The 27829-nt window shown below is 31.7% G+C and overlaps 3 protein-coding genes across 8 annotated transcripts in view; 1 reads left to right on the top strand and 2 right to left on the bottom strand.

Moving 5' to 3' along the window:
* The window catches only part of LOC143073761 (uncharacterized), a 30542-nt gene extending 29137 nt beyond the window's left edge, over positions 1 to 1405 (bottom strand). Inside the window, exon 1 of the mRNA XM_076249516.1 lies at positions 1295 to 1405. Coding sequence (XP_076105631.1) covers positions 1295 to 1405 — 111 coding nt within the window. The remainder of the gene's footprint in view (positions 1 to 1294) is intronic.
* Positions 1406 to 2150: 745 nt separating this feature from the next.
* LOC143073112 (uncharacterized) overlaps positions 2151 to 27829 on the bottom strand; it is a 52922-nt gene continuing 27243 nt past the window's right edge. For all 6 annotated transcript variants that reach the window (XM_076248432.1, XM_076248430.1, XM_076248433.1 and 3 more), the window contains 5 exons: positions 26924 to 27120; positions 25504 to 25682; positions 24093 to 24271; positions 13497 to 13584; positions 2151 to 4311 (listed from right to left, as the gene is read on the bottom strand). In XM_076248432.1, the coding sequence (XP_076104547.1) occupies positions 4055 to 4311; positions 13497 to 13584; positions 24093 to 24271; positions 25504 to 25682; positions 26924 to 27120 (900 nt within the window). In that variant the 3' untranslated portion in view covers positions 2151 to 4054. The remainder of the gene's footprint in view (positions 4312 to 13496; positions 13585 to 24092; positions 24272 to 25503; positions 25683 to 26923; positions 27121 to 27829) is intronic.
* Positions 15497 to 17368, top strand: LOC143073114 (uncharacterized). The gene has a single exon (XM_076248438.1). It carries the CDS (start codon positions 15507 to 15509, stop codon positions 17187 to 17189), a length of 1683 nt encoding a protein of 560 aa, XP_076104553.1. The 5' UTR covers positions 15497 to 15506; the 3' UTR covers positions 17190 to 17368.

Raw genomic sequence — 27829 nt, 5'->3', positions numbered from 1 at the left:
TTACAAAAGTTATACACTTGACACAAAGCAAGACTCATGCACATACATGATTTCTATATACCCCACTTTGCTTGCATTTGTGTAGTTATCATATTTCGCATGATAAGTAAGAAATACACATGACAAAGAAACTTCATAGCTTTTAAGCATTCTCTAAACAATGAAAATGAGGTCTAGAACAATGGTTATATGAAAGATCAAAACTTTAAAAAATAAGGCATTTATAATAATACAAGGTATGATCGATCAACTTTTTAAAGATATTTTTTATAAATGTTTATGCCACTGCAATTTTTTGTGAAGGTACTACATTTACCATGTTTACAAAATATTGGGGAAAAAAGTCAACAACCAAACAACATAATTCACATCAAGAGATCAGTTTAAAGCCTTTAAACGCAATGCATAATGGCAAAAAAAACCAACTCTGGACAAAGTCTTATCAAGTTGCGAATGAGTTCAAACAATATCTAATAACTTAAAACAATAACAGATGAAAGAATTCTGCTGAGCAGTTTAATGGAGTTTTTCCTTTAAACCTTTACTGCAAACACATATATCTTGTAGGCCAAATGTTCTCCCAAAGGAATTGATTGGATCCCATGGCTCTCCCAAAAAAGTTTTAAGTCAATTTATTCTGTTCTGAAAAGAAACATTTCTAAATACTAAATAGGTTTTACTGACTTTTTCAACAAAAGATTACTATTTTCCCAGGATATAGTTTAAACAAGTTTTAACTAAAATTAGACTTTATGCAAATACAATTTAAATATTTCACGGACAGGTAATCAAAACAAATTTCCAGCTTTAAAAAATAAAGAAGTGGTTCTGATAACCTCCACCCCCCAAAAAAATAAACCAACAAAAAAATCCCAACCAAGGTATTAATAGTTATGTTTGAATACATATTCACAAAGAAAGTCTTGTAATGATAATAACATCAAAAGAAACAACAGCCTTTTATTGAGCAGTAACTTAATGTTTTCTAATTACATTCTATGCATGGTATCATCCTAATATCATTATTTATGTGCTATATGAGTGCTTTAAATTATAGATCAGGTTTCCTTTTGATAAGTTGTAGAGCAATGACTGGAACATAATTTCAAAATTATTTTTTTCTTAATAACAAATCAATCAAGAGAAGATAAATCAAATAACAAATTTGTTTTCTAATCAAATTTTCTGTTTAATGAGGATTATTCTGGTATTGGCAGTAAAAAGACATTTGTTATCAACTAGCTACATACTTTTAAGAAACAGATACCAATAACTGCATGCTTACCTGTTATACCAGCTGCTGAACAAACAAATTTGACACTTCACTTGGGATTGATATCTGTGCTAACTGGAAATATTTGATATCTACATAGTAACCTGGGTGCATTTGTCTACAGGGAGACATTTGCAAACACTTTTTATACATGCCTTCTTTCTTTGGAATCTTTGATCTTGCAACAGTGAATCAAAGACTCCACAGTGAATTTGGAATAGTTTGGAAGGCAAAGGTAGCTCCTATGCGTGGTGAAAATTTAAATTTGCTGTAGATTCATTTAATGCCTTGTGTATTAATTTTCCTGGATTTTGGAAAAATTCTATTTTGTACACAGTAAGAGTAAAAATATAAAATAGTGATATCAACTGGAGAAATGGTTACAAGATCTTTTGGCTGCCATTTTCTGTCTTTTTACTTTTATTATTTTGTGCTTTAATGACAATTTGGTGTTATAACCATTAATTGTACCTTTCTAGGTTTGATGTGTTAAGCTTAAGAAATATTTTTAAATTTTGTTTCATTTTGTTTACTGGTGTAATCACTGTCAACACGGAAATATAAGCCATTTTTTATGCTTATTTTGCAATTATATATAGTGAAAATATCCCTTATACGAATGGTTGTAGAGAGCATTTGTATTTGAGTGAAGTTTAAACTTGATTTGCAAATTTTATCCCAAGGCTAAAAGATTAGACATTGCCAAGGCAAAGTAATAGCTGCATAATTTCTGTCATTTGGTCTCTTGTGGAGAGTATTGTATTTGCAATCTCACCACATCTTCTTTTTTATAATTATTCAATGACAGTATTCAGAATCAACAAATAAGTCTGGTAGTAGAAATCAAGCAAATAGTTTAAAACAAAAATTATACAAGTTTAAGGAAAATGGATTTATTATAAAGTAAAAACAGTACATTTATTGCAATATATAACTATCATCAGAGTGAGGTACAATACTATAAATAACATAAATAAACAAGCAACATGATTGACATTTGGCTACTTAGCGTAGGTAAAAAACACAATTTTAAAGTAAACAGTTAAAAAGTTTATCAGTAGCTAACCAACATGTGTTAAATTAGAGACCTACTAATTGTAGAGGAGATAACTCCATGATTAATATAGAACTTTCAGGTCAACTGTATTGCCTCAATAGGCTGTACCTTTGAACTGTACGATTGGTCATTTCATGATATGCACACTGAACAAATAGTCAATTAGCAAAAAATAACTACTAATATTTGTAGAATTCAATCAAGTGAATCACTTTTCTTAAGTGTATAATTGTTACATATGAACTGATCAAAATCAAGTTGGTTTGTCAATTTACATGATAGGTGGGATGTTTAAACTCTTCATTAACATGACTTTTTCTCTACATCTGAATAAAAACAAAAATGTTTGAAATTATTAAGAATTGTCTCCCTTCCACTATATAAATAAATAAATTTACAGTTCGCTCACTTTGAATTTGTAAGATATATGATTTCTTTTTAGTGCATAAGTGTTTGAATTTCTACCTGGATATAAATCTTTTAAGATACATAAAATACGATTTATTAGTATTTTGTTTGGATTTCAAATATTTTATGTATTGTATATGTAACCTTTTATTTCAATACTACATAAAGGAAAATGATATAGCACCTGATAATAACCTGTCATGTTTTTATTTTGTTTTGGGAAAACTGATTAGTCAAAACAGCATATGAATTGTATATATATCCTTTGAAACATGCAGAGAATGTTTTTTTTAAAAGATCTGACAACAATATTTCAGGTATGGACATTCAACATGGTTATCACACAAATGGTGATATTTTCAAATAATTAAGACATTGTCTTGATGTTGGATAACACATCCCCATCCTTCCAAATTCAGAAGTTTAACTATACCAAAAATGCTCACACGGCTGCAGACAATATATTAACCATGTAACAAAAATGATGACCAAACTCTTTTTAACTGCAGCTGTTTTTTTATAGATCGAATTGAAAGATGCAAATTCTAATTTTAATACAAATTAAATAATTACATGACTACATATATAAAGTCAAAAGAGAGATCTTCAATACATATATTGCAACTGGAAAAACTAAATAATCTATGATATGTTTTTGATTTAAAAATTCAATAACATAAACAAATATGTGTATTGAACATGAAAGAAAATAGGACAACTATGAAGACTTTTTCTAATAAATACATTCTAATTAAAATTAAATCTCTGCACTCGCTTATTTTTTCATGCTTGGTCGCAGTATAAAAAAATGAGACAGTACAGAGATTTATTTTTTTGTTAGATTGTAATGAATAACAACATAGAGGTATAAAAATAGAATACATACATAAATATTAAATGCTGTTGTAGAATAATGGAAATCGATTGTTATACATTTCAAACTTATTGTTAGATATCTTGAGCTTACATTAAAACATGAGAGTTTATATCATATATCAAAACCTTATAAAAACATTCCAATCTGAAACAATAAAGAAATCAGTTTCATTTGAACATTCTATAAATACTTTGGCATAATGGTCTTCAACAAACACAATATCACATTTTTGGAGAACTAACACAGAAAGTGAAATCCCTATGGGATCATTCATTTGCACGGGTATCAATTTTCATGCATTCAAGAATAATCTTTTTGGTTGATAGATAAATTTCTGGTTTTCAAAATCTGTATATACCAATCTATCAAAAACTCTTTATATCAATCTATAAGAAAGTTGTTATAACAAATTCCCTAAAACAGGTTTGCTATAACATAACTAATTAAAAGGTGAACTAACAATAGTTGATGTATTATAACCATATCCCCTATACAAGTTGCCCTTCACATTAGAATCTTCTAGCGCCCTTATCATCATCAAAGATAGTTGATGTTCTTCGTTATTCACTCCTAGTGTTAGGTACAAATACTTCAAGCCATGGACATAGGCAGAGGTCAAGCTAACTTCACGGTCTGCTTCGGCAAGAGTTATTTTCTTTGATGAATTAGCTTGTGCTTCCTCTAATATTTCATTTGCTGAAAAATATCCATTATAAATGAACCTAATTAAATTAAATATACATTGTGATTAAACAATTAGGTCTACACACATTTCATTATTTACAAATCAATAAACATAAGGACGATTGAAGGTGGTAATACAATATCCATCAGTATTATTCACTCTTGTTTTTGATTGGTTAACTTTGCTCAATCTTTAGTTTTCTGTCTAGTGTTTTGTTGACTATCATCTTTTTGGCCATTGTAGAGTTTGTTTCTTTGACTTTTGGGTTTTAATGCTGTCTTTGTATCTTTCCACTTTTGGTGAAAAAAAGAGAAACAAAATTTATAGCAAAAGAGGACTAAATACAGGCAATAAAACACTAGACAGAAACCTATAATACAATCAATTTTATTGGTTAATGGGTGTAATACAATATTCATATAGCATCCTGGTAAACGAAGAATTTTGAAATACCATCTTGCTTCTAGGAAATACAGCATTTCATTCTTAACATAGTCTTTTTGGAAACTCCTTTTTAGATAGCATCACATTCCAGTAATACTGTAAATTCAGAATTTATTTCGTGTATCTATTATTGAGACAATACAAATGTAAAATTTTTAATTATTGCGATATAGGGAAAATCTCCATAAAGATATATAAAAATGGGGCAAAATCTTTAATTTGTTATTAAAATTAGAAAGATCATATCATAAAGAACATGTTTACTAAGTTACAAGCTGATTGGACTTCAACTTCATCAAATACCTTGACCAAACACTTTAACCTGAAGAGGGACAGACAGACAGACGAAGGAACGACCAAAGAGACGGACTGACAAATGAAAACAAATGGACAAATGAACGGACACACAGACCAGAAAATATAATGCCCATACATGGGGCATAACAACTCCCAATAGTTAAAATATAAATTTAAAGGACACCATCACATAATTACAATGATGCTAAAAGGATCTAGGTCTAGAATGGAAAACACTGTTTATATGAAAGATAGTTGAACTGATAAAAATTTCAAATTCCCAACTTATGCGTTACATTTACTGTCAGTTAGGAAAACAAAGCACGTATCAATATTTTAATCAGCTAGCCAAAGGCATGTGATGACCTTTCTTTCCAAAAACTATCAATGAATTATTGTCATATTACTATAACTCAACGAACAATAGAATAAAAACAATTAAAAGATGACACTGGCAGTTTTTTTCCTATTTTAAGTAACAGTGAATTTTACCTTTGACCTTAATTTTTCTCAACATTTTCCCCATCCCAATATCTTCCATCTGTATAAGTTTTATTCCAATCAATCTAGGAATACTCAAGTTATAATCAGGACATTTTTTTTAAACAGTCCTATGAAAGGATGCATGGACAAAAAGATTATTATATGCTTCTGATATTTTATTCAGAAAGCGTTAACATGTGAGCTAAGGTCATCTAAATATATCAATAGGGTAAAACATAATCAGAAACCTTAACTGAAGTGATCAAACATATGGTATATTCTTGGTTCAAGAGACTTGTCTTCAGACAGACGGTGACGATACAACTCTATCCACTATACCTTATAAATTATTTCATGATATCTTAGCAATTTTAAATCTTTCGTATATATGAAATAATATTCAGAGAAAAAGCTGTTAGTGAAATAGTTAATGCATAAATTACCATATAAATTTCAATACCATATAAATTTCAATAAGTATTTAAACAAGAATGTTTCCCCTGTACACTGATGCCCCATCTGCACTATCATTTTCTATGTTCAATGGACCGTGAAAATGGGGGGAAATCTCTAATTTGGCATCAAAATTAGAAAGATCATATCATAGGGAAAAAGTGTACTAAGTTCCAAGTTGATTGGACTTCAACTTCATCAAAAACTACTTCTACCAAAAACTTTAATCAAAACTTTAACCTGAAGTTAGATGAACGGACAAACAAACGAACAGACGGAAACACAGACTAGAAAACTTAATGCCCATAAATGGGGCAAAAAAAATATGTAAAAGAAGTTCAACAACAAGAATATTTATAGCCCTGTCAGACTCAAACAAAAACTTCAACATATCTTCAACAAAAATTCGTTAGGGTTCCCCGGAACCCAGTGTCTCGCCTACTTTTACTGTTAATCGCAGGCTCAACAAAAAAGAAGAAAAATAATATAAATATATTTCAGGATACTATCTTTTGATTGTAAGAAGCTTCTGTCCAAGTTTGGTAAAAATCCAGCATAGTTTATGAATCTAATAAATGTTTTAAAACTTTAACTGCAGACTGTATGTAATGTTATTACTCCATTTATTTCACTTGACTGGGCGGAGTTTAACCTATTCGCTCACAATAAACCAGTCCATCTATAGATAGATGTTTTAGGATAAACTCATCAATGAAGTGTCCAGTTATTGTTTTGTAAATTCCTTTGATGACACTGATAGTTGATTAGAAATCAGTAATAATTATAACAGCAATCATCTTTATCACACACATCTTCAAATAGACTGTCCTTATGCAAATTAAAACGTAAGCTCCGGCTGATCAGGTGAAATAACATTGGTAATAACTGGAAGAAAAACTTAGTTCATTTATGAGTAAAATTTCATTTTAGATACTAGCTTTTGATCATAAACAAGCTACTGTCCAAGTTTGGTACAAATCCAGGATAGTTTTATAAAGTTATAAAAATTCTAAAAACTAAAAAGACTGAATGTTATGTTTCCCTGCAGAAAAATTAAGTCCAATTATCAGTAATGTATGAAAAAAAAAATATTTTTTTGTACTAAATTTACCTATGGATTCTATCTAATGATCATAAACAAGCTTCTGTCCAAGTTTAGTACAAATCAAGGATAGTTTAAGAAAGTTATTTAAATTTTAAAAACTTTAACCACAGAGTGAATGTGATGTTTCCTGGCAGAAAAACTAAGTCTATTTATAAGTAAAATACGGTAAAACAGGAATTATTCTTTTTACAAAATTTCGATCTGGATACTATCTTATGATCATAAACAAGCTTCTGTCAAAGTTTGGTAGAAATCCTAGATAGTTTGTAAGAAAATTATTCGGACTCCTTGGTACTTTTCCATACAATACAAGGTAAAATGTTTTGCCCCGTAAACACCCTTTTATTTTTTCGTATAAGACTTATTAGCTCATGAAACGTCATTTACCAAAATTTTAGAAGATTCTTGATTTTCTTTCTTTTGTTTTGAGACCCAAATAATACCAATGCAAATATAAGGTAAAAGTCAGAGTCAGCCTTTTCCCGTCCTATTTTAAATCTCAAATATCCCAAAAAGGAGGTCCATGACCTATTAATATTTTTAGCTTATGTTTATCCTTAATGAATGCTCTACAGAGTGTATATTTGTAGTAGCATATTAATCTATTGTAATAAAAATTCATAATATATCTAATAAAATTCGTAGATTTAGCTAACAAGGTTCTTATATTTGTATAAAATAACATTTGTTTATAGTGGAAAGTTGTTTTAACGTTAAATAAGCTACAATTAAAAATTGCTTGCTAGCCCTTCTCTGTGATTACCTTTAGAGAACTTTGGTTCATTTCCCAATCAATCTATCATAAAGGGAATATAAATCATACAAATTTCAATCATAGTCTTTTTGAAAAATGATGAACGGTTCTTTATATTGGTATGTAATCATTGTAAATGTTTCAAATTTATGAAATTATATTCGTACATCAATGTTTTTGATACACCAATAACAAAAACTGAAATATATTGAATTGATACATTTTGTAACTATTCAAATTTATATCAGAAACCTAAACTTAATTATAAAATAATGAACCTATTAAAGGGAGACAATACTCGCATAACTTTTTCGAATTGGCACATAATACAACGGAATGTCACTCTTGCATACAAATGGCACCTCAATATAATTAATTAACTGTGCAATCGCCTTCCACCTTCAATGATGATTTTAAATTATAAATATAACCAAAAGTTGTTAATCTATAGATAGTAAAGACTAATGAAATCTAACCCACTGTTAAAATATTTCTTTGCATTTTTCTAAAACTTCCTCAGTAAAATGCTTGAGCCACTTGACTTTCATAGCTCATAATTAAACCTTTTTACACAATATTTAAATAAAGTAGCTAAAGATTATTCGCTTCTCAAAGTGTAAGACGCAATAAAAATCACATGCTTGCACCATCTTACCCAAAAATAGATTTAATTAAGTTCTGAACATTTCGACATTTCTTCGTTGAAACCGGTTTCAAACAAATCACAAGTATGTGTAAAGATCCGACTAAATACCCATATCCCGATATCATCAGGTTAATTTGCTATTTGTAGATACCGCCGCTGCCAACAACTGAATGTAAGATCACTGTGTCCCGTTTTTTCGACAAAAATAAAAGGCTCGCAAAAACTAATGGTCAAATAACTGTAAAATCTAGGTCTTATTTAACATACATTTTTATATGACCGCAAAAATTTTAATTTTTTGGTCGTATATTGCTATCACGTTGGCGTCGTCGTCGTCCGAATACTTTTAGTTTTCGCACTCTAACTTTAGTAAAAGTGAATAGAAATCAATGAAATTTTAACACAAGGTTTATGACCACAAAAGGAAGGTTGGGATTGATTTTGGGAGTTTTGGTCCCAACATTTTAGGAATTAGGGGCCAAAAAGGGCCTAAATAAGCATTTTCTTGGTTTTCGCACTATAACTTTAGTTTAAGTGAATAGAAATCTATGAAATTTTGACACAAGGTTTATGACCACAAAAGGACGGTTGGGATTGATTTTGGGAGTTTTTAGGAATTAAGGGCCAAAAAAGGGCCCAAATAAGCATTATTCTTGGTTTTCACACAATCACTTTAGTATAAGTAAATAGAAATCAATGAAATATAAACACAAGGTTTATGAACACAAAAGGAAGGTTGAGATTGATTTTTGGAGTTGAGGTCACAACAGTTTATGAATTAGGGGCCAAAAAGGGGCCCAAATAAGCATTATTTTTGGTTTTTGCACCATAACTTTAGTATAAGTATATAGAAATCTATGAAATTTAAACACAAGGTTTATGACCATAAAAGGAAGGTTGGGTTTGATTTTGGGAGTTTTGGTCCCAACAGTTTAGGAATAAGGGGCCCAAAGGGTCCAAAATTGAACTTTGTGTGATTTCATCAAAAATTGAATAACTGGGGTTCTTTGATATGCCGAATCTAACTATGTATGTAGATTCTTAATTTTTGGTCCCGTTTTCAAATTGGTCTACATTAAGGTCCAAAGGGTCCAAAATTAAACTTAGTTTGATTTTAACAAAAATTGAATCCTTGGGGTTCTTTGATATGCTGAATTTAAAAATGTACTTAGATTTTTAATTATTGGCCTAGTTTTCAAGTTGGTCCAAATGGGGGTCCAAAATTAAACTTTGTTTGATTTCATCAACTAGAGGCTCTCAAGAGCCTGTATCGCTCACCTGATTTTACTTGGGTTTTTGAAATCATATAAAAAAATATAAAATTTGGCTAAAAGTGACAACACAACCTCATTTATAAGGAAAGGAACATGTTTAATTTCATTCAAAAGTCCCCCACTGGCGGCCATCTTGGATGACGGATCGGCTACAAAGTAACAACACTTGGTCAGCACCTCATAAGGAACATTCATGCCATGTTTGGTTTTATTCCATTCAGTGGTTCTCTAAAAGAAGTCATTTGTATGCATTTCCCATAGGGTCCTATGTTAAACTAAGTCCCCCGCTGGCGGCCATCTTGGATGATGGATTGGCTACAAAGTAACAATACTTGGTCAGCACTCATAAGGAACATTCATGCAATGTTTGGTTTTATTCCATTCAGTGGTTCTCTAGAAGAAGTCATTTGTATGCATTTCCCATAGGGTCCTATGTTAAACTAAGTCCCCGACTGGCGGCCATCTTGGATGATGGATCGGCAACAAAGTAACAACACTTGGTCAGCACCTCATAAGGAACATTCATACCATGTTTGGTTTCATTCCATTCAGTGGTTCTCTAAAAGAAGTCATTTGTATGCATTTCCCATAGGGTCCTATGTTAAACTAAGTCCCCCGCTGGCGGCCATCTTGGATGATGGATCGGCTACATAGTAACAACACTTGGTCAGCACCCCATAAGGAACATTCATGCTATGTTTGGTTTTATTCCATTCAGTGGTTCTCTAAAAGAAGTCATTTGTATGCATTTCCCATAGGGTCCTATGTTAAACTAAGTCCCCCGCTGGCGGCCATCTTAGATGATGGATCGGCTACAAAGTAACAACACTTGGTCAGCACCACATAAGGAACATTCATTCCATGTTTGGTTTCATTCCATTCAGTGGTTCACTAGAAGAAGTCATTTGTATGCATTTCCCATAGGGTCCTATGTTAAACTAAGTCCCTGGCTGGCGGCCATCTTGGATGATGGATCGGCAACAAAGTAACAACACTTGGTCAGCACCTCATAAGGAACATTCATGCCATGTTTGGTTTCATTCCATTCAGTGGTTCTCTAAAAGAAGTCATTTGTATGCATTTCCCATAGGGTCCTATGTTAAACTAAGTCCCCCGCTGGCGGCCATCTTGGATGATGGATCGGCTACAAAGTAACAACACTTGGTCAGCACCCCATAAGGAACATTCATGCTATGTTTGGTTTTATTCCATTCAGTGGTTCTCTAAAAGAAGTCATTTGTATGCATTTCCCATAGGGTCCTATGTTAAACTAAGTCCCTGGCTGGCGGCCATCTTGGATGATGGATCGGCAATAAAGTAACAACACTTGGTCAGCACCTCATAAGGAACATTCATGCCATGTTTGGTTTCATTCCATTCAGTGGTTCTCTAGAAGAAGTTCAAAATGTAAATTGTTAACGACGACGACGACGGACGACGGACGACGACGACGGACGACGGACGCCAAGTGGTGAGAAAAGCTCACTTGGCCCTTCGGGCCAGGTGAGCTAAAAATTGAATAAATGGGTTCTTTGATATGCCAAATCTAACTGTGTATGTAGATTCTTAATTTTTGGTCCAGTTTTCAAATTGGTCTACATTAAGGTCCAAAGGGTCCAAAATTAAACTAAGTTTGATTTTAACAAAAATTAAATTATTGGGCTTATTTGATATGCTTTATCTAAACATGATTTTTGATTATGGGCCCAGTTTTCAAGTTGGTCCAAATCAGGATTCCATATCAAGTATTGTGCAATAGCAAGAAATTTTCAATTGCACAGTATTGCACAATAGCAAGAAATATCTAATTGCACAATATTGTGCAATAGCAATTAATTTTCAATTGGAGTTATCTTTCTTTGTATAGAATAGTAGTTGATAATATATGTTGGAAATTTGCCAGACATGACTATGATGTCATTTTCTATTTTTATTTGCCAATAACTTTATGTAAAAAACTTCATTGGAAATTTGCCAATATTAAATGTTGCTGATGAAGCTTTTTTTCCTTATCTTATCTAAAATGTTTTTAGATAATGTATGTTGGACATTTGCCAGACATGACTATGATGTCATTTTCTATTTTTATTTGCCAATAACTTTATGTAAATAACTTCATTGGAAATTTGCCAATATAAAATGTTGCTGATGAAGTTTTTTTTTCCTTATCTTATCTAAAATATTTTTAGCTTAAAAGTTGTGTCAATACTTGTTCTCATTTCAGATTTCATAAATAAAAAGAAAATTTCTTCAAACATTTTTTTGACAGGATTAATATTCAACAGCATAGTGAATTGCTCAAAGGCAAAACAAATTTTAAGTTCATTAGACCACATTCATATTGTGTCAGAAACCTATGCTGTGTCAACTATTTAATTTTAGATTTAAATAAGTTTGAAGAAGAAATCTTTAATTGATTTGTAAAATCTTGAGATTTGTTTTGTGTAAAAAACCCATATAATGTCAAAAATTTGATCACAATCAAAATTCAGAGCTGTATCACGCTTAAATGTTTTGTCCATACAGCATACCTGCCCCAACTGTTCAGGGATCGACCTCTGCGGTCGTATAAGCTGCGCCCTGCAGAGCACCTGGTTACAAATTGACATCACAATTAACATGTGTACTTAGTTTTTGTCAAGCCTTTGACTTTTGTCGAAAAAAGCGTTGTTGGCGGTGTCCACATATATTCACTGTGTGGTTCAAGTCTTTGAAATTTTAATAGCTTTCTTAAACTATTCTGGATTTCTACCAAACTCGGGTCAGAAGCTTGGTTGTTATCATAAAATGGTATCCATAAGGAAATTTTGTTAAAAAAAAGATATGCTGTTTTTCTGCATTTTACTTTTAAAGGGACTTAGTTTTTCTGCAGCAAACGTTACACTCACTTTGTGATTAAAGTTTTTAAAATTTTAATAACTTTCTTAAACTATCCTGGAATTCTACCAAACTTGGACAGAAGCTTGTTTATGATCATCAAATAGTATCCAGAAGTAAATTCTTTAATAAAATCATTTTTTCTGAATTAACTTATACATTAACTTAGTTTTTTCTGACAGATATCATAACATTTAGTGTGTGGTTATAGTTTTTAAAATTTCAATAACTTTCTCAAACTATCCTTGATTTCTACCAAACTTGGACAGAAGCTTGTTTATGATTATTAGATAGTATCAAGATAGTACATGTAGTATCAAGAGGATTATTATTATTAAGTTTTTCCTCATTTTTGTTGAGCCTGTGATTAACAGCAAAAGTAGTCAAGACACTGGGTTCCGCGGAACCCTTACAAATTCTTTTAGTTGATTGGAAAACAGCTTTGGGTGAAACTACCTTAACCAAAACTTCAATCTTACATCAGACATATAGATCCACAAACTGGAAAAAAATGATGCCCTCCAGGCACAATCTTAAGAAGACCCTAAAAATGAAATATAAATTGGTTATCGCCTTTCTTGGAGTTTACCAAAAAAATGTTTTGAGAATCAAAAACTCAATTTGTGCAAATAACAACCTTAGTTCTTGTTTAGTTCTTAATTCATATACTGAAAATAAGTTATTGCTTACATGATACAACTGGCTAAGCAACAACCTCTAAATCAGATATAAAATCTGGGCTTAATACAGAAGATGAGCAATATATTACAAAATATTTGAGTTTGTCCTAAATGATAGAAAAAATGATTCAGTAACCTTCTATATATATCAAGGAATATATACTATACTTTCTTTACTAATACCTTCATTTTTCAGTTTCTTTGTTAGTTGTTCTGTTTCTTTCTGTACCAGCGAATGAGTCTGCACCAAAAATTCCTTTTCAGCTTCGACCTAATTAAATAAAGAAGATAGAAAATTAATATTAACAAGCAAATAACATATCTGCATAAAATAATTGGAAGACAATAGCTTGTCCTGACCTCTGTAAATTATCCCTCTTAAACAATGAGCTATAAATTTAATGACAGGTGGTTCCCGAGAGCTTGAATCTGAATCAATGACCTGTCAAGAAATTGAGAGAGGAAAAAACTAGAAAACTATAAGGAGTTAGCCTTTGGTTTCTATCAATGGTTTATTGTTATACATCTTATTTCCATGATAATTTTCGGTGCATTACGTTTGCGCGCATTACCATTACATTTGCGCGCAAAAATCATTACGTTTGCGCGCAGCTTTTGATTACAATTGCGCGCAATTTTTTGACAGGTAAACTCAGGTAAAATACAGGTAATAATACTTATTTATTTATAATTAGTTCAATTATTTACAAGTATAAGTACTCATTCCGTTAGTCTTGGTCCCCTACTCACCAACGATGAGGTGGAAGTGGGATTTCGAGCAAGATAAGTCCGTTTTATTATGCACAGGCACTAAATCCTAGAAAAATGTACAGATAAAAATGTTAAAATGCTAAAACATAGCTAATCATAAAGGTAAAAGTATTGATAATTTCATATACTTTACATGTAGGTACGTGTCGAAACTCCATGTTTGTGCCTTAGTGTAACTTTACAAACTAACTTCAATTATTTACTTATTTTAAAAACGATCACTATTCGTTCAAATCCTTTTCACTCTGAAATATTCGCAATGGAGTATAATTGATGATAACTTTATAATTGGTTTTATAATTCAATATGAACAATATATAGTTTGAATTAAGAAATATTTTCAAAATTAATAATTGATATTCATATTTATTATGAAAATAAAAAAATATATAGTCAATTATAATTTAATTAAATTTTTATTTATATTTTTACCTAGTTTACCTGTAAAAGGAATGCGCGCAAATGTAATCAAAAGCTCCGCGCAAACGTAAAACATTTTAATCCCCAAATGCGCGCAAACGTAGTGCGCCCATAATTTTTACTGTTTACAGTTGAAACCAATATATTTTAGTTTGCAAGGTAATATGCAAAAACTAAAAAATTAGTAATAACTCATCATTATAAGTCATTCAACTTAATTTGCTGACTATTTTTGCTGTTTACAGCTCCAATCTATCAATATTCAAGAACACTCGGAAATTATTTAAAATTATTTAACAATCATCATTTAAGGTGGTACCCAACACTTTCACTAAAATTATTTGACTCGTTTAATTTTCATAAAATTTTGACAAAGGATTTACTTTGACCCTTTAACAAAAATATAAAAATTTCAAAAAATTTTAACCAACCAATTTATCAGAAAAATGACACTGGTTATATAGCAGTTTAACAAACACTAATTTTGATCATTGAGAAGCTTAATATTCCCTTAACAACACAACGTAGTTAAAATGTTTAGCCGATTTTACATAGTTATCTCCCTGGGGTGTTAGGTACCACCTTAAGGGAAATTACTCCTAGAAGCGATCATACAATAGTTGAGTTTTGGAATGCAGAAAGTTTAAGAGCATCTTTTTAGGTAGAGAAGGTTGAAGATTGTTCAAGAATTTCTAGAAATCAAACGTCAAGAATATCTATGTATTATATCTATGTCCTACATACTGGCATATGAAGTATTTAAATGCTTTATTTGAAGAAAATACTTTATCTTCTTCACAACTCTTTCCATGTATACAAATGTAGATTTGTTTAGCGTAATGCTCAAATTGGATTTAATCCATGAAATTTAAATACCATCCAGTATTTTCTTGTCAGGTAAAGTAAACATCAAATACAGCTATCGATATCTCGGTCAGGTCATACCTAGATAAAAATCAGGAAGTAGAATACGTCATCAAACAAACTGAGAATCTGTCAAAAATGGCGTTCTCTCAATCAGTAAGAAAAAGTCAAGTACCAGTAAAATGTAACTTGTGTGAAAATGAGACAATTAAATGGAAATGTGAAGACTGTGGTTTATTATTGTGTACTAACTGTAGGGATACAAAACATTCAAAAATTAAAAATGCACAAAATCATAAGATTATTGACATTAAGCTAGTAGGTGTGCATTCTGAAGAAGTGGATTTTTCGAACATCAAGTGCAAAGACCACCCTGGACAGTTGTGCTGTCTCTTTTGCACTCATTGTGACAGTTTAGTTTGTCCAATATGCATTGCTAAAATTCACAAAAAGCATGATTTAATCGAAATCAGTGAGGGATTTAATACAAAAATAGAAAGACTAAAGACAGAACAAAGTAAAATTCGGACCAACAGAAGTAAACTGGTCATAAAGAAAGTACTTTTGGAACAATGTAAGTCTCGTGAAAATGAAAAATACACTAAAGTAATACATACTATTCAAAATCATGGGAAAGCTTTAAAACTCGCAGTTGACAAATACATAGAAGAGCTAGAAAATGAAGTCAGTGAAAATCTTAAAACAATAATGCATTCAATTGACACTGATCTTGATGTAATATTAAGATCAATGAAAGAGACTGATGACAAAAACAACGAAACAGAAGAACTCATTAAGGCAACAGATATTGACAAGTTTTTTCGTGAAGTTGTCAAAATAGAGAAATCGATAGATATACCAGTACCAAAAACCCAGTCATCATACAATTCTATTCCAACATTTGTTCCAGGGGAGATCACTCAGTCTAATGTTGGAATATTACAAAGTGACGACATTCCAGTAGAATTAAATGTTGCTCTCAATATCATTTCAGAATATCAAACTGAACTATTAAGCCATGTATCACATATAATTCCATGTCCTGACAAGTCAATCTGGATAAATTGTAATTTAGATGAAAAGTTAATGAAAGTTAAACCAGAAGGAAACAATCTGAAAACTATATCTACTTTCAACCTTGATGTCTATGGTATGGCAGTACTTCCATCTAATGATCTTCTCCTGTCCATAAAGGGATCCAGACTACAACAACTCAATATTACCACCGGTAAACTGACAGATACTGTATATGATGTGGCCCCTTTAGCTTCTATAGCCATTCACATCAACAGTGGTAATAAAGTAGTTGTAGGAGGTAAAAATGATAAACTAGGAAGAAGAGCTGTGTTTGTGATGAATGAGAAGGGAGACCATGAGACTGTGTATGAACATGATCAACATAATCAACCTATCTTTACCTATCCCAATAGTATAACCAGTACAAGTAATGGTAATATACATGTGGTAGATCGTAGACCGGGTAGTGACAGAGGAAGAGTGGTGGTGTTAGGACAGGGAGGGGATGTTATCAATACATATACAGGACATTCAAAAATAAACAAGGATACACAATTCAAACCAATCAATATAGTCACAACACCATCTGACAATGTTTTTGTAATCGATTTAGAAACTGAGGTGTTTCACATTTTAAACAATATTGGAGAACTATTGACTCATTTCAATGCCAAAGATTATGCAATAATCCTTCCATTCTCCCTTGGCTTTAGATCAACAGGACAACTCTATATAGGATGTACAAGACGTGGAAGTATATCAAAGGAGGCAAAGATATATATAGTGACATTATCAGGGTGTTAACATTCAAATTGTAATACAACTTTCTTACAAAATGCATATGTATATACATTTTTTAAAGACAATAAATATAATTCACCTTGTAGTACATATAATATTATCATGTATATATTTGTTTCCTATCTAGAAAATGTTATAAAAATAGTTATTTCATTTGTTTTCAAATAAATTTTTTAACTGTGCATTGGTTAATAATTTTGAAATTGATGACATTAAAAAAAGAAGTACAATTTTGTAAAAGGAAAATTGAAAAATTTAATTTTCAATGTGTAGAATGGTAACAGACTTTTGGTTTTGATCTGTATTTCCCCAATAATTGAGTGGCAAAGGACTTATCGCGTTTTGATTAAAGACAGCATGGCACACTTTGAACCACATTAGACGATAAGAAGTTGTAACTATTTCATGTATTTGTGTTTATATGATAACGGAAGGCACTAATAATCTAAGTTTGCAATATTATGCATTGTGTTTTGTTACCACTCATGGCTTTTTCAAACAGCTACACACTATTAAAACAGGACAACCAACTGAACACGTTACCAATGGTGTAGTTTGCGTACAAATACAATATAAGATTTAAGACATTTTATTTCATGCAAAATACATAATTGAAACATTTGTGTGCATACAAAACAGGAAATAACAATTACTAAAGCTTTATCAACAGAAATTACACCAGTGGTAACTGTATTTAGCCTGTTGTCCTGTTTAGTGTGGAGCTGTTTGAAAAAAGCCAAAAGTTGTACCAAAGCAAAATAAATAATTCTTATTGTCTATGTGGCTCATTGTGTGTCCTGCTGTCTTGAATCAAAACCCAATGAGTCCATTGCTGACCCCAATTAGTGTGGAAACGCCAAACAAAACCCAGATAAGCTATTTACCATTCAACACTGATTTCTTTGGCAAATTTTTTTCAGCATTCATGTTTTTTAATCGCCACAATTTTACTTCTTTCGCAAAATACAAATTTGGTGACTGCTAGCAGAAACTCTGATGTAAGTGCTACAGTACAATTAAGCACACACAAATCAGACAACGTTTTACTTTCATAATGGTCAAAGGTCAAATGCAAGATCAGTGTGACAGATAAAGACACATCTCCATCCCTTGCTGCAAGTGCATACTAAGTTTGGTTATGCTAAGTTCAATGGTACAATATATATATATAGGCAGGACACAAAACAGACAAGGTTTTACTATCATGAAGGGTTAAAAGTGAGAATAATCTGACTTTGACTTCTCATATATGTTATGATGGTATGATACTAAACCCCTAACGGGAAGGATTGTGTCTGATGTTCATATGATGAAATCATAATCTTTCAGTCAGTTTAATTGAAGTCTGGAGCTGGCATGTCAGTTAACTGCTAGTAGTCTGTTGTTATTTATGTATTATTGTCATTTTGTTTATTTTCTTTGGTTACATCTTCTGACATCAGACTCGGATTTCTCTTGAACTGAATTTTAATGTGCGTATTGTTATGCGTTTACTTTACTACATTGGTTAGAGGTATAGGGGGAGGGTGGAGATCTCACAAACATGTTTAACCCCGCCGCATTTTTGCGCCTGTCCCAAGTCAGGAGCCTCTGGCCTTTGTTAGTCTTGTATTATTTTAATTTTAGTTTCTTGTGTACAATTTGGAAATTAGTATGGCGTTCATTATCACTGGACAAGTATATATTTGTTTAGGGGCCAGCTGAAGGACGCCTTCGGGTGCGGGAATTTCTCGCTACATTGAAGACCTGTTGGTGACCCTCTGCTGTTGTTTTTTATTTAGTCAGGTTGTTGTCTCTTTGACACATTCCCCATTTCCATTCTCAATTTTATTTGGTGTATGACACATCCCAGGCAAATGAAGCAATCACTAACCAAGTTTTGTAAACCTCAGTTAACAGTACAAAAGATATGAGCCAGATATGAATAAGACAAGGTTTTACTATCATAGTGGTGAAAGTCAAGGTCAGAGTGATCTGAAGTTTGTATGTGACATATTCCTAATCAATGATGCAACTGCATACTAATTTTGATTATCCTAAGTGATATGGTACAATTTTTATGAGCCATACACAAACTGGTTTTACTATCATAGGGGTCAATGGTAAAAGTCAAGATCATAATGACCTGAATTTGGTTTATGACGCACTCCAAGTCCATGATGCAACTGCATACAAAGTTTGTTAACAAAATTGTTAAATTAAATATGTGATGAACAAAACACAAATTGGATAAGTTTTTACTATCAAAGTGGTCAAATATTGAAGTCAAGGTCAGTGTGACTTGACTCTAGTATGTGACACTTCTCCAGCCCATGATGCCTCTTCATACCAAGTTTGTTTGTTTTTAGCTATATATATTTTAATATGGTACGAAAGTTCTGAGTTAAAACAAGAATCACTATAATATGGGTTATATTCAATGCCAATGATGCATCTGCTTACCAAGTTTAGTTTAAGTACAAAAGTTATGCACAGGAAAGATGGGGTGATTCCTGTTTACCCCCCAACTTTGTTTGCAGGCATAAGGCATATCTATACATGAAGCTTAAGCATCTACAGTATATAGATTTTTTTATAAAAATCTATGTGAATGCCAATTTTTTGCAGGTACAATTACAAATAAATGGGGAATGTGTCCATAGGGACATAAATGATGTCCCCGCTAGCATAAAAGGTTATAAAGGGACATAAATCAAGAACTTTAAAAGTGAAGCAATCAAAGTCAAACTTATTATAAGTCAGAGAATGGAAACGAAAAACTTCAGCAATTTTTCCATTTGTAAAGGGGCATAACCCTAGGATGGTAATCAAAATTGCTTGTAAGCACTGAATGGTAAAGATTGCTTTTAATTTATCAGTGGGAAGTAGAATTGAATATTGCATTGTATAAAGCATTGGTTGTAGTTGATTAAACAACCATTCTGGACAAAGAAAGATAACTCCAATTTTTCAAAGAAGATTTTGAAAATGACTTCATTTAATTATATTTTTAGAACAGCAATTTTTCTATTTGTAAAGGTGGATAACTCTAGGATGGTAAAAGTGACACCACCCAAATTCGAAGTTGACCTGTGTTTTGTCGTAATAAGCATTGGGTATAAGTTTCATAACATTTAGTTGAAGCAAACTATATTTGAAGAACAGAAACCAATTTCGGGATATACATAAAAATGGACGAACCTATGTACTAACAGACGGACAAGGGTAAATCTTTTAATGTTCCCTTCGCCAAGGCGGGGCATAAATATTAAAAAGTAAAGTGTTTGCTGAGTGCAGCCTGTTACGGCAGTGGAGGTCAAACCCTAACAGTTGGGGAAAGTCTGGACACAATCACTGGGGTAAAGCTGATGACCGTAACTGCATTCACGGTCATCCCAAGATGTTGGATGAAAAATTAGGTCAGTTTCTGTATTGTCTGTTGAAGTGTTTCTTTATCATTTTCTTTATAAGTCATACATTGATACATTGATACGATGTAAATTTATAAAAAATTAACACGGAAATCACAAATTACTACCGAGAAATGTACATGAAACGGGAAATTCAATTTGAAAAAAATCGCTAAGATGACCGTAAATCATCATCAAAATATTTTCAAGATGACCGTAACATATAACAAGGATGACCGTGATTGGTAAACAGATGACCGTAAATGTAAAGGATGACCGTAATTTGTAAAGGCTGACTGTAATCTATAAAGGACGACTGTAACTTTTATAGGGTGTCCGTCATTCTAAGATATATCCGTATTCCTTTTCATAGCTTTTTGTTGAGTTTGTCTCAATAGGGGATTGGTTAGTGGATATAAATATGTTTCATAAATTTCTTTTTAACTATTTACCGTATTTTGGGTTCATGACAATGCTTTTTTTTTTTAAAATGGAAGACTAATCAGAGATAATACCAATGGGTGTACATTCATTCACATTTTTAAAAAGGTGTATTTATTATATGTTATTAATCATAATGCTCTCAAAAAAATACGTTTATACCAAAACGATTAATCACTAGATACAAAACAAGAATGTGTCCCCAGTACACAAATGCCCCACTCGCACTATCATTTTCTATGTTCAGTGGACCGTGAAATTGGGGTAAACCCTCTAATTTGGTATTAAAATTAAAAAGATCATATCATAGGGAACATGTATACTAAGTTTGAAGTCGATTGAACTTCAACTTCATCAAAAACTACCTTGACCAAAAACTTTAACCTGAAGCGGGACAGACGGACGGACGGACGAACGGACGGACGCACAGACCAGAAAACATAATGCCCCTCTACTATCGTAGGTGGGGCATAAAAAGGTATTTATCTTGGTTATATAAATACGGATATTTCTTGTATTTGACGGCCATTCTTTAAAAGTTACGGTCATCATTTACAAATTAGGTCATCTTAAAACCAATTACGGTCACCCTTGTTATGAATTACTGATTCTGTTACGGTCATCTCGATTGTGATTTACGGTCATCTGAGTGATTTTTTCAAATCGAAATTCCTGTTTCATGCACATTTCTCGGTAGCAATTAGTGATGTCCGTGTGAATCTTTTATTAATTTGTATCGTATCAATGTATGATTTGTAATGAAAATGATATAGAAACACTTTAACAGACAATACAGATACTGACCTAATTTTTTATCCGACATCTTGGGATGACCGTGAATGTAGTTACGGTCATCAGCTTTACCCCAGTGACAATATTCAAGCTCGATACTGTCTGAATTTGGATTGCGATAAAATTTTTGACAAAATATAGGTTTCTGACATCTGGTCAAAGATCTTACAAATCTATTGCACAATACTGTGCAGTTGAAGTTTTCTTCTGGAAACTTTTCAAAAAATTAATAATTTCAAAAATTTTAAAGAAAAAAATATGAATCATCCAAAAAATTGGACCCCCTCCCCCTCGGAGTAATTACCTCCAAACTCAACCCCAGCCTTCCCTTTGTGGTATGGAACCTTGTAGTTCAATTTCAGATGGATCCATACACTTAAAACACATGTTATTGTCTGGAAACTAGAAACAGGTGTTTTTTACCCCTTTTTTCGCCCCTAACTCCTGCATGTTTGGGGCAAATACCCTCATAATCTATCCAATTTTTTCTCTTTGTGATATGGAACCTCGTGTTTAATTTCAGAGAGATCCATACACATATACACAACTTATTGCCTGGAAACTACACAAAAGTGCTTGTTTTTGGCCTCTTTTGGTCCCATTCCTAAACTGTTGGTACCATAACCAATTAACTCAATCCTTCCCCTCCCTTTGTGGTATGAAATCTTGTAGTACATGTACCATTTTAGGGAGATCAGGACACCTAAACACAAATTATTGTCTGGAAACTAGAAAATGCTTGTTTTTGGCCTCTTTTGGCCCCATTCCTAAACTGTTGGTACCATAACCAATTAACTCAATCATTGCCTTCCCTTTGTGGTATGCAATCTTGTAGTGCATGTACAATTTTAGAGAAATCTGTACTCCTAAACACAAGTTATTGTCTGGAAACTAGAAAATGCTTGTGTTTGGCCCATTTGTTATTATCCAGAAACCAAATATGTCTTTGGATGACTCTGTAGACACAGCTGACTTCAAAATCATAGCATTATACGAATCCCAAAAAATGTTTGTGGTCATATAAAAATTGGAATAAGACAGCATCTGAACATCATAATTAATATCATGAGATCAGGTTAAAACTTTTTACACAATGCATAATGGAGAACAACACAGATACTTTCATTTTTGACAAAAACCATCTGAAAAGTGACATTTTTCTGCATATTTAATAGAATTTTCATTTTTAAGCTTGAATCAGAGCATGATTAATGAGTAAATCAGTTAAAATCTTTCACATAAACTAATTGAATCAACTGAAATAGACATTTAAGTGTTTAAAAAGTTTCCAAAATCTTTCTTCAGATGAACCTGAAATTTGAAGGCAAAATCGGCCCTTACCAGACCTACTCCTTTACAATTAAAATTGAAATATGATACATTTTGTTATAAAAAATCTGGTGAAAATTTCTCCTGAGAAGTGTAAAGGGAGTTTTTCCTTTAATCATTTACTGTAAACACATATGTCTAGTAGTCAAAGCTACCTCCCAAATGTACGATTTTTTTTGTTTCAAACATAAAGACTGATGTGAAATAATTCAGGTAAGAAAAGTTTTGTAGAGTAATTTCCATGTTTTCCTTTCTGAAAATTGTCTGCCTTCTTTTTCTGATGTAGCATTTTTTGTACACAAAAGAACCAATTATTTAATACCTATTACTTTTTACTAATTTTAACCTGAAAAACAAACCATTTTCACAGTATAGATAATGATTGAAGAAAGAAGTTGCTAAAATTGGTATTTCTTTCAAGTAAAATTCATTTATTGTACATACTTAAAAGCCTTTAAAACAAAGCATCAGTCATAAAAAGTGAAGAAGTGGCTCTCTTAACACTTTTTATACTTGCATCAAAGCAGGTATACATAATAATGCTTTTTAAAATTGTGTTTTAATTTTAAAGTTGTTGAATAAAATCTGAGTGTCAAGCTAATGTTAAAGAGATAACTGTCACTAATTGAGGACTAACAATTAGTATTTATTCAATATTTTCCTTATTCTATATATACTATCATCACTATTTAATTTAAAGTACCCTAGGAAATGTTTATCTGCTTAGATCTGGGTTTTTTTAAAGAATTTTTACTGGAATGACTGTTATATCATAATTTCAAAATAAAATTTTACTAAATGAAAAATGATCAAGGGGAGATAAATCAAAAATCTAATTTGTCCCCAGATCTAATTTTTAATTTATTCTGGTAGTTGTAAAAAATAAAAGGTATTTGTTATCTTTGAGCTCCATAGATCAAAACAAAACTACAGAAATCAATAGTTGCATGCTTACCTGTAAAACCAGCTGCTGAACAAACAAATTTGACACTTCACTTGGGATGGATATCTGTGTTAACTGGAAATATTTGATATCTACATGGTAACCTGGGTGACATTTATCTGCAGGGAGACAGGTGGCACACACTGTGTTGTTTGTACAACTGCTAGGACAACAGCTTTTACAACAATCACCTATGAAAAAAAAATATAATAGATGATACAAATATAAAGTTTAAAAGATCTGAATCCCCAAATTGTGAAGGTACATTTGTGGACCATCATCTATTGTAGATGGAAATCTAAGTACAAATATAGATACTATGTCGAAGCTTTGTTTACAGGCATCTGTAAATGCTCCTTCTATTTGTTGTTTCAAAGACCTTTTTATGTCTTCTTTTTTGTTGAGTTTAATACACACCTTCAAAAACTTTGAAGGCTTAAATTTCACTGACTGATGTATAAATTATCAAAATAGAAAGTGAAACAGATTGTTGTCAGATCCACTATCATGTTTTAATATTTTCACATGATTTCTGTGTGTAGTCTTTAATAGTTTGCTTCAAAAACAAGCATAACAACACTGAGTCATTCACCTCAGTCTTCAACTGTTTTCATGGATACAGCACTTTCTAAAATGATTTTTCATTATTTTCATGCTCTAATGAAAAATTAAAATCATTTTTAGGCAAAAGTTTCATACCAAGGCAGAACAATTTTTAAGTCAAATCTGGTTTTATGATAACTGCTTATAAACAACAGTCCAAGGCCCCTCCTCCTCACGAAAACAAATGAAAACAATATATTTTCCTATTTTTAAATGTTCTCAATACAGATGGCAACATTTTAAATGGTAATATTAACTGAAAACCAAATGATAAAGGTACTTTTAACAAATCAGGGGCTTATAATGAGGTCACTTCATTAAACATATCATTTGTTATACGGTTATTTACTGGTATTTCATTCAAAGCTGATATAAAAAATGTACTTAGCATAGATCCTCACCACATTCACTGGCAAATTGTCAGTAGGGAAGTTGTTTTTACACTTTTTTCTGATGAATGCATATAACACACCAAAGCATTGTTTTATCATTTTCAAAGTTCAAGACAATCAGAATTTTGTACTTCTTTTTTTTTTCTTTGTCAGATTGGAATAAAAGTAACAATAGTAACAGTTAGGCAAAATAATCTAAAAGAAATATTAGTCTTCCTCCAATTAATAAGCAAAAAAGCTAATATTTTTTTCTTTCTGTGTTAGTTTATGTATCTAGCTAAATAAATATAAATAAAAGTGTGACATTTTAAAATTTCTCAACTATCAGAAAAATATGTATCTTTTTACATCATAAATTTTTCCTATATCTAATCTTGTCTTTCAGTATGTTCCTCAAAACAGTATAGAATTTTATGCACTAAGCCTACCCTCAAATCTTGCCTGTAGTAAATTTAAAATATATTTTTCCAGGTTAGTTCTGTTTAGTCTGAAGTAATCAAGGCTGAACTGGCCCACATGGTTCTTAATCTCACTCCTAGCAACATTTCGTAATACTCCGTTATAATCTTGCTCGTACTGTCTATGGAGATCCCCAAGCTCGTTACTCCTGTAACAAGACACAAAACAGTTATGACACAAACATTCATACATACAAGCAACAAAAGGGATGATACTGTAGATGGTATAAGGTATGGGATATAATAATGTCATATTGAAATAAAATATGGCGTTGGTCAGTGTCAATATTTATTTAAACAAGAATGTGTCATACACAGATGTCCCACTGGCACTATTATTTTCTATGTTCAGTGGACCATAAAATTGGGGTCAAAACTCTAATTTTGCATTAAATTAGAAAGATCATATCAAAGGGAACATGTGTACTAAGTGTCAAGTTGATAGGACTTCAAATGCTTCACAAAATTACCTTAACCAAAAGCTTTAACATGAAGCGCGACAGAAGGACGAACTGTCTGATGGACAAACTAACAGACACACAGACTGAAAAACCCATTGGCCCGAGGTTTGACATTAAAAAAATAAATAGGGAATTTTTCCATGGGAAACTAGTAATGCCCCTGCTTAAATATAATGTTTATATAAAGGGACATTATAAAATTGAAAAGTGGAATGAATAACTCAAGAACTGTAAAAGTGATGCTAACCTTATTTGGACTTGAACTGACTTTTGTGGTAATAAGCATTGTTTATATGTTACCACATTCTGTTGAGGCAAACTAAAGTTAGAGAATGGAAACTAAAAATACAGCAATATTTCCATTTGTTAAGGGCATACCTCTAGAATATCAAAAGATATGCCACCAAAATTAAAATATAATCTGTATTTTGAGGGAAAAAGCATTGTGTATAAGTTTCTTAGCATTTTGTTAAGGCAAATCAAAGTTAGAGAACAGAAACAATTTTGTGACATACATAAGGATGTAAAGACAGACAAGGGTAAAACCTAATGCCCCCTCGCTACAGTGGGGGCATGAAAAAACATATACTTCAAATTCTTCAAACTGACATACATCACCAGCAGTCGTAGATTTCATTTCACCAAATTTTTTTTCTAACTTGTTTTATACATGTGCAATAATGTTTTACAGATAGGTTCTATGGATATTTTCAGACAGTGTTGGCAAATAAGCCTGCAAATATTATTCAGCCTAATATACTGTTTCATTTATTCAAATATTCTTCGCAAAAATATCATGCAAAAATATGGCTAATTGTTATATTTGATTTTGCAAAGAATGTACTTGAAATTACAACAAAGAAGAAACAAACAAAATAGGAGATAACCCTTGAAAAATAGCTTAACAAATGATAAAATATTGTTTGTACCTGATATAATACTGGAGATGGAAAGACATGGTAATTTCCAGTTTATCAATAGTGAATACATCTGTTGTCATAGAAATGGTGTTGCCATACTTAGGATAGCGTATAAATTCTTTATCAGGGCCTAGAACATAACATCCTGTGAAATAGACAGTGTCTCGGTCCACAGTTCCTGTTACTTTGTTTTTTAGCAAAGCCATCTATAAAAGAAAGATAACAAATATTACAATATGACATTATTAGTAATTTCACAGAACAATATTTTTTCAATGACAGATCTAGACTGTAAACAATTGTACCTGATAAACAACTAATTAAACTTGATTTTCAATACTGTTCAATTTTTTAAAAAGCCACAAGACCTTTACAAAGCCAGCATGCATTCACTAAAAAGAGTCTTACTTTTAAAATTTATGTTGGATGTCTTTTATATGAAAGTGTAAATACAATGCAAGAAAATGTCAAAAGAAACAATAAAACAACTTTGCACTTGTATATAAGTAAGACAATCATGGTGATATGAAAGCTACAACTGCTGGTGACGCAAGGTAGTTTGAAGTATTCTGGAAATGTTAACTTCCCACAGAATAGAAGTTATATAACATGTATAATATTTATGACCCAAGCAATATTGTGTAGGAATCTTAACTCATTTCAATGAAATTCTAAGAAGCTATATCAGATAATTTTACACCAGAAATTATTTTAGGTCGTGCATTTGTTTCCAGCAGGGATGAGTAAATTAACTTGTTTCTGTTGTAAAAACCCACATAGTTTCTACATAAATATATAACGACAGTGAAAACACATAGTTTCTACATAATTGTATAACGTCTGTGAAAGCACATAGTTTCTACATAATTGTATAATGACTGTGAAAGCACATAGTTTCTACATAATTGTATAATG

This window comes from Mytilus galloprovincialis, chromosome 4 (genome assembly GCF_965363235.1).
Source record: "Mytilus galloprovincialis chromosome 4, xbMytGall1.hap1.1, whole genome shotgun sequence".
In the NCBI taxonomy this organism is placed as follows: Eukaryota; Metazoa; Mollusca; class Bivalvia; order Mytilida; family Mytilidae; genus Mytilus; species Mytilus galloprovincialis.
Note: the sequence above shows the minus strand (reverse complement) of the source record. Positions and strands in the feature narration are given on the sequence as shown.